The sequence below is a fragment of the Gossypium hirsutum genome, chromosome A01 (assembly GCF_007990345.1).
Source record: "Gossypium hirsutum isolate 1008001.06 chromosome A01, Gossypium_hirsutum_v2.1, whole genome shotgun sequence".
In the NCBI taxonomy this organism is placed as follows: domain Eukaryota; kingdom Viridiplantae; phylum Streptophyta; class Magnoliopsida; order Malvales; family Malvaceae; genus Gossypium; species Gossypium hirsutum.
The window spans coordinates 67,361,683-67,373,855 of record NC_053424.1 but is presented as its reverse complement, the minus strand read 5'-3'; the positions used below and the strand labels follow the sequence as shown (position 1 = coordinate 67,373,855).

The 12,173-nt window shown below is 37.2% G+C and overlaps 1 protein-coding gene across 1 annotated transcript; it reads right to left on the bottom strand.

The window, feature by feature from the left end:
• Positions 1-3,575: 3,575 nt before the first annotated feature.
• On the bottom strand, positions 3,576-5,288 carry LOC107943233 (uncharacterized). Its single transcript, XM_041088186.1, has 3 exons — positions 5,057-5,288; positions 4,328-4,936; positions 3,576-4,114 (listed from the first exon to the last, which is right to left on the bottom strand). Exons 1-3 carry the CDS (start codon positions 5,286-5,288, stop codon positions 3,576-3,578), a joined length of 1,380 nt encoding a protein of 459 aa, XP_040944120.1.
• Between the last annotated feature and the right edge of the window lie 6,885 nt (positions 5,289-12,173).

The window sequence follows — 12,173 nt, the reverse complement described above, 5'->3', positions numbered from 1 at the left end:
AGCTCAGCTTTAGCTCACGAGCTAAAAGCTTAGCTCATTTTAGTTTAAACTCGGTTTTGTCTTTAATGCATTAAATAAAAATTTGTACATATTTATTTAAGCATTAAACTTGTCTTATATTAATATTTGTTATTAATATGTCATAGTCATTACATAAATTGATTATGTTCACATAGCTGAATTAATGCATGACATTAATGTGTTCACATCATGCCGAATTTATGAGTGTTCATGAGATATCTTAATGACTTGTTTATTTCATGTAGGTACATCCCTTTGGACGGTACAATGTATGGATGAAGAAACATCTCTTTTGGGCATTCCACACTCATGAATGAAGAAGTATTAAATGCTGGTGCATGTACGGCTAGATGCAAGGTTTCTACAAATTCATGCATGTGTCGAATGCATGTATGGACATTAAAGGCTAGTCCATGAATGGATCAAATGCATGGGATGATAGAATGCATGAATGGCTTAAGTGCATGTATGGTGGTTGTCTCCTAACTTTCCAAGGCACTTATTCGGCCAAGAAGTAGCTGTTCACACTTTGAATTGACCTATAAGCTACTACACACGCATGGATGGGTTCAAGAACATCCAAAGGAAGGAATTAACTCAATAATTCAACACATTGATTGAATTAAGCGTATGCACAAAGGGGAGAACGAATTTACTAGGTTCATGCTGCCATTTATGAACCTACATGCTATTAAAGAGTTTAATTATGAGGATACATGTTCCATACAAGTGCTTGAACGTCCCAAGGAGATGAATGCAACCTTTGGTGCACATACAAATCACTTGAAGCCTTTCTTTATGATTAAGCATTCATGCACACACTTAGTGATACGAATCGCCTCGGGGAGAGTCGAGTCGTATGCGAGTTTGCCCGATCGTCTACGAGAAAGTATCGTTCGGTTTGTTCAAAAAAGATGTTTCTAAATAAATTATGCGGAAGCTATTCAAGGGGTTCAAATGAAGGGTTTAAAATATGAATATTAAGGTTCGGTTTAAAGTAAATGAAAGAATGGAAAGAAGGAACTCAAAAGCAAGCACGAATCAATATTAGAAAATATCGACCCAAATGCTTATAGGCTTTCAAGGCGAAAATGAAAATGATAGAACCTCGACCCACTACTTAACAAAGTAGGAACCTCGGTATATTGGTGAACGAAACAAGGTTGACGCCACTACTAGGTAGATAAGTCAACAAAGTCTCAAACAAAGTTTAGAGAAGAAAATTCTCACAAGATTAAATTCAATAAAAATTTTGGCAAAAAGTCCATTACAATTGAAAGAAAACAAATACTTATAGGCACATAGAAGACCATTCAAATTCGGCATCTATGTGTTCACACAATAATAAAAACGTTCACACTAATGTATTAAAATAGTTCATAAATTTGGCAGATTCATGAACTAGTTGAATGGACAGTTTCTTCCCCCTAAGTGTGTGCTGAATGCTTAATCATAAAGAAAGGCTTCAAGTGACTTGTATGTGCACCAAAGGTTGCATTCATCTCATTGGGACATTCATGCACTTGTATGGAACATGTATCCTCATAATTAAACTCTTTAATAGCATGTAGGTTCATAAATGGCAGCATGAACCTAGTAAATTCGTTCTCCCCTTTGTGCATACACTTAATTCAATCAATGTGTTGAATTATTGAGTTAATTCCTTCCTTTGGACGTTCTTGAACCCATCCATGCATGTGTAGTAGCTTATAGGTCAATTCAAAGTGTGAACAGCTACTTCTTGGCCGAATAAGTGCCTTGGAAAGTTAGGAGACAGCCACCATACATGCACTTAAGCCATTCATTGATTCTATCATCCCATGCATTTGATCCATTCATGGACCAGCCTTTAATGTCCATACATGCATTCAACACATGCATGTAAGTGAATATTCATGCATTCTTCCATTCATTGTATTAAATCATTCATGCATCATCTTTAAGGCAACCATTCGTTGTAGGTAGTCATGCATGTACCCGAACATACATTGAACCAGAAATGTTCATGAATCCTCATTAATTGTGTTCCCACATGTGGATGTACCTACAAAAGATATAAACAAATTAGATTCAAGGTACATTCAGCTTAAATTAAATAATATCAAGACATATTTAACAAATTAAAATAAAGACATAAATAAAATATAATTAATAATAAATTCGGCTAGCTCAATGATAGTTGAAATTCTTGATGAGCTGAATTGAGCTAGAAAATTCGGTTATGAGCTGTAGTAAAAATAATTAAAATAAAACTATCACTCAAATTATTCAAATAATAAAATTAACGAGCTGGAAAGAAGCTAAATTGAGCTCAAATAGGTGGAATTGAGCTCAAGTGAGCTGATTAAAGTCGAATTGAGCTAAGGGAGCTGGAATTGAGTTGAAATTAGCTTTCACTAAGGTGCATGGTTTCTTCAAGGAGTTGGATCGAGCTTCCCCATCTTCAACCAGCTGATTCTCCTTCCAAAACTTGAACAATAAAGCTGAAACAACTTCATGAAATCGCTTGGACCTAGCTCGGTTCATTGGTCCCTTTGGAAGCTCGAGGGAATCAAGACGAGGACTTGATGGGGCTTGGGGCGTGGTCACATCATCCCCCCTTCTTCAAAACGACTTGTCCTCAAGTCGAGCTGTTTATTCTCTAGAAAATAATCCGTCTTATGCAACTCTCCTTGAATGAATGGAACAATTAGTCGTTCATAAGCCATTGCAAAAGAACTTACAATATTCGACATTAAAGATGGCAAATGAATCAATGAAAATAGACAACCATTAATCATCAAGAAACGATCAAAACAAATATGTGGATCATGCATAGTCGTATCAAGACAAGTATGAGTCATGTAAAAAGGCAGTTTTAAAACATCATTCTTAAAATCACATGAACAAAACTCCTTCCATATCCATAACTCATCAAATGGTCGAGACGAAAACAAATATGTTTTCAAGCATTCGAACTTTTCAATTTTCTTCCACAAGTCATTGTTCAAGTAAATGGAATGCAAGTAAAGAGACATGAAATTTAAATCTTCATCACAAACATGCAAATGAAAAGTTTCATATGACTCATGATTTCGCATGTTTGACACTCGCAATTGTCGTTTGGTTTTGTTCTCAACAACGACTTCATCACATTTTCCAAAGAAAAAAATCTTCTTATCATTACTCAAAACGGATATATCATCATCAAACAAAATCAAACAATTAACCACAATAGGATTCAAGTGATTTTTAGCATTCAAGGTGTCTTCAAAAATTTCATTTACATTCGACTTAAGAAAAGATGATCGCATAACATCAGAATTCATACCTTGTCCACCTTTAGGAATTGGGAATTGAAGATCGATTTTACCTTTTTCAATCATCACAAACCTTCTTCCTTCAGACTTGTATTGTAATTGGAGCTCCTTCTTTGAATTAACCTGAAATGGAGTAACAAGGAGACAATGGTTATTTAATTCTCTTTTCTTTTCTCACTCACCTTTCTTGTGATTTCTTTTTCTTTTTCAACACTCTCATTTTTTTATAATTTTTTTTTGTTTCTTTTTGTTTTTCTATTTTTTCTCTTTCTCATCTTCCTTTTCAATGCTCTCTTTTTCTTTTGCTTGTTCCATGGATCGCTTAAGATGTTGTTGATCTTCCATGACTTGTTGCGGGGACAAGGGTACCAAAGTAACATTTTTACCCTTATGTTTAAACGAATATTGATTAGCAAAACCATCATGTTTGACTCGACGGTCAAATTGCCATGGCCTTCCGAGTAAAATATGACCTGCATGCATGGGTACAACATCACATAATACTTCATCATGGTAGTTCCCAATAGAGAAAGAAATCTTGGCTTGCTTGGTTACCTTCAATTCGACCCCTTCATTGAGCCATTGCAATTTATAAGGACTTGGATGCTTGATAGTTGGCAAAGCAAGTTTGTCCACCATGTATGTGCTTGCGACGTTAGTGCAACTTCCACCATCAATCACGATACTACAAACCCTTTCTTTGACAAGTCCACGCGTATGGAATAAATTCTCACGTTGTAGTTTATCCACGGAAGTTTGGACACTAAGATTTCTTTTTACCACAAGCATTTCACCTTCAACAGCAAACGCTATTTCTTCTTCATTATCGGAAGGAATTTCAACTTCTTCTTCATTTTTGTCTATCTCCTCCTCCGATTCGATATCACCATTTGGCCTCATAATCATGGCATTCCGATTTGGGCATTGGCTGGCCACATGTCCTCTTCCGAGACACCTAAAACATTTTATATCTCTTGATCTATTTTGGAAATTATCCACAGACTTACCTTTGCTAGATTCAGCAATTGGCTTAAGTGTTTTTGGTGGTGTTGTTGGCTCTTTTATCGGATTAGTAGAAGCACTCTTACTCGAACCTTGGTTCCATTTAGATGTATTGGAATAAGAATAGCCTCGAGCAGAACCTTTCTTTTTGATTTGCTTCTCGACTTTGATAGCCATGTGCACCATATCTACGATTTCCACGTAGTGTTGCAACTCAATGATGTTAGCTATTTCCTGATTAAGTCCAGCCAAGAATCGCGCCATAGTGGCCTCACGATCTTCTTGTACATCAGCGCGAATCATAGCGATCTCCATCTCCTTGTAATAATCCTCCACACTTTTGGTTCCTTGGGTGAGATTTTGGAGCTTTTGATACAACTCCCGATGATAATATGAAGGAATAAACCTTCGCCGCATCACGGCTTTCATCTTGGTCCAAGTAGTGATAGGACGCTCGCCATTTCGCCTTCGACTCGTGACAAATTGGTCCCACCAAATCATTGCATAATCTGAAAATTCAATGGCTGCCAATTTAACCTTCTTTGCCTCAGAATAATTGTGGCACTCAAACACTAACTCAATTTTCTTCTCCCATTCCAAATAAGCTTCCGGATCTGAACATCCATGGAAAGGAGGAATAGTTAGTTTAATACTTTTAAGATCGTCATCATACCTTTCTTGTTCTCGTGATCCATGATGTCATCGACCTCTCCTTCGTTCACTAACGTTTGAACCTTGACCACTTTCAGCCCCACTTGGTTCAGAAACTTCATTGTCTTGAAATTGTCTTCGATTTCGATTTCTAGGTGGACTTAGAGGAGTCCTTCCTCGGCGGCCTCTCCTTTCCACTTGATCAAGACGATCTTGAATTGGTTCCAATTTTTGATCAAATAATCGTTCAAACTCGCGCAGCATTGCTTGCATATTTAAATCTGGCACATTTCGTACGGGTTGTCTTTCTGCCATATTTTCATTAAAACTTCTAGACATAAGTAAAATTTTCCTCACTTACAAAAACTCACGGTTCATTCAGAAAGAAAAATATTTGTCGCACACGCTCGTGTTTACACTCTTCTAGGCTTTTTCTTTGATGTAAAACACACGTGCCTTTTACCTCTTGACCTCGTCTCACAATTTCGTAATTCGTCTCGATAGACTTAATTTGCTGCTTGAGGGTCGGTTTCAAAATAGGTTACAAAGGAATGATGTGGGTGTAGGGTAGGCTAAACAAAATAAAATCAAGGCTAAGTGTGGCGTTGGGATGGGTAAATAATGGTAGGAAGGGAAACTTGATGATCGGAGTAATAAGTGATAATGATAAAAACTCGCAAGACTTTTCACTTTTTTTTCTTTCTTCTTTTTTTTTAACTCGATTTTTTTGTCACTTCTTTTTTTTCTTTTTTTTTTTAATTTTTTTTCGAATTTCTTTTTCTTTTTTTTAAATCCAATACAATAGTAAACTAAATACAAGGAAGAAAAAAAATTAAATTAGATTCCAACAAAATTTTTTTCTTTTGATTTTTTTGACTTTTTTTTATGTTACGAACCTACTCCGAGCTTGATACGAATGTCGGCACTCCTCGTTTTAGTAGCTCTGATACCAAATGATGTGATCCGGCTCGGTTGATGGAGTCGAGTTCACTTAAGTTGCCCGATCATCGACGAGAAGTATTTGTTGATGTCGAATGGAGATAACTTTATGGAGTTGTTTTAAGCGGAAGTAATTAAAAGGGTTCAAAAATGGCTTGGTTTGGAGAATGGATGGTTCGATTTAACAAAGAAAATAAAGTTTAAGTAGATAGATAAAATGGAATGGAAATTGAACTCAAGCGAAGAATGATTCAATACTATGTAAAGTATTGCCCCGGGACTTATATTGCTCAAGGTGGATTAAATGGATTGTCGAAGATGGACCTTGACCCATTACCTATAGAGAGGTAGGAACCAAAGGTATAAAAAGGTGGATGAACGCCACACCAGGATGGTGATAAGTTCAAGAAGTCGGGTTGACGCCACTAGCGAGCTAGATAAGTCAGAACGAGACTCGTACGAAATAGGATAGGAGGAAACCTCACAATCAAGTTTAATAATCAGAATTGTCTAAACTTTTTACAAAGAGAAAAGAACTATTTATAGATTACATTAGATAGCCAAATAGACTAAGTAAATTCGGCTTTAATTGAATTAAACTAATCTAGAAATGTATCTTTAAAGGCTATGTCCAAATTCGGCTGAATGGTACTTCAATGGGCAGCTTCATGGCTAAGGAAATGAACTTGAAGGCTTGGTGAATGTATGGGAGAGCAATGGACATGTCTAGGTTTGGCCAAGGTGTGAATGGACACTCCAATAGATGCCTTTTGGTCGAATAGGTACTTAGGAGATCAATGGACAACAACCGATGCATGTAAGTGAATATTCATGCATTCTTCCATTCATTGTATTAAATCATTCATGCATCATCTTTAAGGCAACCATTCGTTGTAGGTAGTCATGCATGTACCCGAACATACATTGAACCAGAAATGTTCATGAATCCTCATTAATTGTGTTCCCACATGTGGATGTACCTACAAAAGATATAAACAAATTAGATTCAAGGTACATTCAGCTTAAATTAAATAATATCAAGACATATTTAACAAATTAAAATAAAGACATAAATAAAATATAATTAATAATAAATTCGGCTAGCTCAATGATAGTTGAAATTCTTGATGAGCTGAATTGAGCTAGAAAATTCGGTTATGAGCTGTAGTAAAAATAATTAAAATAAAACTATCACTCAAATTATTCAAATAATAAAATTAACGAGCTGGAAAGAAGCTAAATTGAGCTCAAATAGGTGGAATTGAGCTCAAGTGAGCTGATTAAAGTTGAATTGAGCTAAGGGAGCTGGAATTGAGTTGAAATTAGCTTGCACTAAGGTGAATGGTTTCTTCAAGGAGTTGGATCGAGCTTCCCCATCTTCAACCAGCTGATTCTCCTTCCAAAACTTGAACAATAAAGCTGAAACAACTTCATGAAATCGCTTGGACCTAGCTCGGTTCATTGGTCCCTTTGGAAGCTCGAGGGAATCAAGACGAGGACTTGATGGGGCTTGGGGCGTGGTCACATCACTTGCATCTAGCCGTACATGCACCAGCATTTAATACTTCTTCATTCATGAGTGTGGAATGCCCAAAAGAGATGTTTCTTCATCCATACATTGTACCATCCAAAGGGATGTACCTACATGAAATAAACAAGTCATTAAGATATGTCATGAACACTCATAAATTTGGCATGATGTGAACACATTAATGTCATGCATTAATTCAGCTATGTGAACATAATCAATTTATGTAATGACTATGACATATTAATAACAAATATTAATATAAGACAAGTTTAATGCTTAAATAAATATGTGCAAATTTTTATTTAATGCAATAAAGATAAAACCGAGTTTAAACTAAAATGAGCTAAGCTTTAGCTCGTGAGCTAAAGTTGAGCTGAGGCTAAACTCCTAAGCTGAAGTTGAGCTGAGGTTTAGCTCGTGAGTTGAAAGTGAGCTAGGAGTGAGCTCGATTTAGCTCAGACAAGATGGATTGAGCTCGAATAAACTGGATTTGAGCTGGACGAAGCTTATGGAGTGATATGATCACGGCTTCCCATAAGTCAAGTCCAAGCCGAGATCCGATGGTGCTACCTCAAGGGCCGATCACAAGGGCTCATGCAAAACAATTTAATGAAGCCGTTATAGCTTTAGTTCAGCATGTGTGGGATGATGTCAATGCTAGACCTATCGAACCAGTTAGTGGCCATTTTGGAAATCCATGCCGAACTTTTCTACAAGTTCAGTTCAGCTCACCGAGCTCACCTTCAGTTCAAGTTAGCTCCCATGTAGCTCCACACCAGCTCATTAGCTCGGGACCGGCTCATTATCAGCTCACGAGTTTAAGCCCAGCTCGAGTTTAACTCATGAATTAACCATCAGCTCATGGAGTTCACTTTGAATTCATTTGACTACTGTTGAATTTTTAATTAATAAGTTCAATAATTAGATAATTAATATCCTACATATTAAATTTAGTTCACATTAGTTATATTAAGTATGTCTTAAAAGTGTTTATTGATGATAATTAAATTTGTCATAATCGAATTTAATGTTGATATTTGTGTTCACATTAGTTTGAATTAATTATGTTCACATTTCTTGTAGGAACACAATGGACATATGGAGATTAAAAGCAAGCATGAATTTTGAAGGTGCATGGACGGTTGGGGGGCTTGAATCTCTTAGGTGCATGTTCGGCCAAGTGCATGTATGACGATATTCAATGTCTTTAAGGTTCATGAATGTTTCCATTCATGTATGGTGTGCTATCTCTTCATTCTCCAAGGTGACCATTCGGCCAAAGGGCACTCACACATGCGTGAAGATAGCTTGGCCAATTAGCTTCCCCATGACTCTCCTTAATTCGTTCACACCTATGTTCACATGGAAAGACCATTCGGTTCACCTTGTTCACACTAGAAGACTCTTCAACATTCGGTTTCACACACATGATGGCCCTTGGAGTGTCCACAATTAATTCATACTTTTTGGCCAAACATTGTTTCATTTAACAAGGTTGGCCGAATCTACAAGTGACCATTGGATATCATGCATTCACTTTGAGTTTTCTTAAGCATGAAGATGCATTCATCCACCATTCCCAAAACCGAATCTGGTCATGCATATTAAGAGTTATTTTTCTAGAATTTTCTTTAATTAATGTGTAAGCATGAAAGGCCAATCGGCTACCTAGACTTAGGCCTATAAATACTTGTTCAATTTCCATGTAAAGGACTTTTGAAACTTTTGTTAATGTTATGCTGCCAAAATCGTGAGGCAAGCTTTTCTTATATTTCGTTCAAAGATTCGTTCGGCGTTCCTAGCGTTCTAGTTGTGTCAACCGTGTTCTTTGTCGTACCCAAACTTATCACTATTCGTAGTGTGGTGTTCAACATACCGAGGTTCCTATCTTGTTAGATAGTGGGTCGAGGTTTCCCTTACCAAACCTATAACCGAACTCAAAAGGCTAATTCAATGGGTCAATACCATTTCGGTATTTGGTTCTTGAAAGTACCTTTAGTAGTTCAAACCCGTTCTTTCTTCTTTACCTAATCGAACCTAAACCGACCAATTTGTTCATACCATTTTGTTCCTACCCTTTCGTTCCTACCATTCCATTCGTACCCCTCTTTCTACTCTGACTATACCTTCCCTTACCTAACGTAACTTCTCGTAGACGATCGGGCAATCTACATACGACTTGACTCTTCCCGAGACGGTTCGTATCATGGAGCTGGAAACAAGCTGGGATCAGCTTGCCAACATGTCATTGCTCAGCTTGACAGACTTGCTATATAAAGTTCGCGGGGCGTGCTCATATCATTCCCCCCCTCTTTTAGGCGACTTGTCCTCAAGTCGAGCTGTTTATCCATGGGAGAACTTTGACTCGTGCATGGTTTTCCTCAATCAAATGGGATGGAAGATGTCACACTGATACAACCACACCTCCCGAATTGTCGGCTGCCAATGAAGATCCTCTCGAATTGCCCGTAGGACCGATCACCCGAGCTCGAGCAAAAAGATTCAAAGATGCAACAACAACCTTAGTTGATAGAGTTTGGGGTGAAACCGTTGCTGGACTTCTTGGAAGCTCTTGGACCAGCAAGCCAAGCAAACCATGCATACTCCTTCAAGCTCAAATCAGCTCAACTTCAACTTAACTTAGCTCAATGAGCTCGTTTCAGCTCATTTCATTATTTCGTTTATTATGCTGGAATAAATCATTTAAGTTGCTGTTAGTTTTATTAGTTATTTGTTTTAATAATTAATTTGTCATAATCTGGACATGTTTTAATTATGTTCTAAATTAAGTACTTAATTAATTAGGACCAATAAAATATGTCTTAACTATTACAAAGATTAATTATGTCCAGCTTAATTTATGGTGCAAGATTTATTTGTCTATGTTGCCGAATTTAATGTGTCTAAAAGGGATTTAATTTGCTGAATTAAATGTTGTAGGTACATTACCCCTTGGACGGCATAGGTGCATGGATGATTTAAAATTGGTGTGCTGATCTTTGGTGTTCCCTAAGTGACCATTCAGCCAAACCTTACAACTCTTCAAGAAGACCGATTGGCTACCCAAGACAAATTAAGTCTGTTTACACCCACCCGATTATTCCTTTCACACCAAGGGCTGTTCGGCTTTGTTTGTTCACACATGTGTGGCTGTTCAAATCAGTTTGTTCACATTCTAAGACTATTGAAGTGCTCTAGACAGCTCCTTAATCACATGAACATTCTGCTGAATCAAGCAGCAGCATTAATTCCAAATTCAAGCATTTGGCCGAACCTATTGATGGCATTTCAGCTCCCAAACAATTCATTCAATTTTTCTATTGAATCAAGGCATCTAGAAGCTGCCCCTTACCGTTCTCCATGCATAAGAAACTTCAAGGAAGCTTCATCAAAAATTCTGGAATTTTCAGAAACCATTTAGCTACCTCAAGAGCCTATTCGGCTATCCCTTGCATTCACTATAAATTGTGGCTTGTGTTACTTTGTAAAGGACTTTTTGGACTTTTGTTAATGATATGCTGCCAAATTTGTTAGGCAAAAACTTTTCTCAAATTTCGTTCAAAGATTCGATTGGCTTCCTAGCGTTCTAGTGTGTCAGCCGTTGCTCTTTATCGAAACCGAACTTATCACTACTCGTAGTGTGGCGTTCAAACATACCGAGGTTCCTATCTTGTTAGATAGTGGGTCGAGGTCTTTCCTTTACCAATTCCAAACCGAACTAAAAGAGCTTATAAACAACGGGTCGATACCAAATCGGTATTGGTTCTTGTTTGCACTTTTTGTTCAACCCCATTTCTCCATTTACCTAATTGAACCAATTCCTTCATCCATACCTATTCGGAATCCAAACCCGAATTTTCAAACTCTTTTTACCTATTCTAATCCGAACCCAAAACCAATACCCTTCTTTCCTTCATCTGACCTTTTCAATTAAACCTAACGTAACTTCTTGTTGACGATCGGGCACACTAATACGACTCGACTCTTTTGAGGCGGATCGTATCATCTGGTATCAGAGCTACTTAAAACGAGAAGCTTAGACGTTCGAAGCGGAGTATTCCCGAGGTAGGGTCAGAAAAAAAACAAACAAAAATTTTCGTATACCGAAGTTTTCTCATTTTGATTGGTTTGTTGCTGTTATTATAAAAACAAAAATTCACGCAGCCGGAGAAAAAAAATCATGTATAAAAGTGCTTCTATTGTATTTAGTTTGCTGATATAGTACAAAAAAAGTTATACAAGTTTGAAAAAAAAATTCCGAAAAAAAAAATCGAAAAAAAAGAAAAGTGATTTATGCAATTCAATTGTTAGTTGATCGTCAAGCTTTGATTTGATATTCTTTCCGATCCATCTTCTATCCTACTCTTCCTAATACGCCACACTTTTAACCCAATTCCCTATTCTTTCAGCCTACCCGAAACCGAATACATCAATCACTTGTTACCCCTTTTGAACCGACCACCTAGACCAAGGACTAAGCCTTAACGAATCTGCTTACGAAATCACGAGAAAAGGTTAAGAGAGGTAAAAGGCACGAGAGTTGTAAGTGCAATAGAGTGGAGGTAAAAGCCTAATTTCAAGTGTAAACACGAGTGTGAGAGAAACAACTTCTTTTCCTTTTCGAGAGATTGTGAGCTTTTGTGGTGAGGTTTACTTTAACAACGTTTTAATGTCACAAGAGTCAGATCACAACGTGGAAGATCGTCCGGCAAGACAACCCATTCGCAACG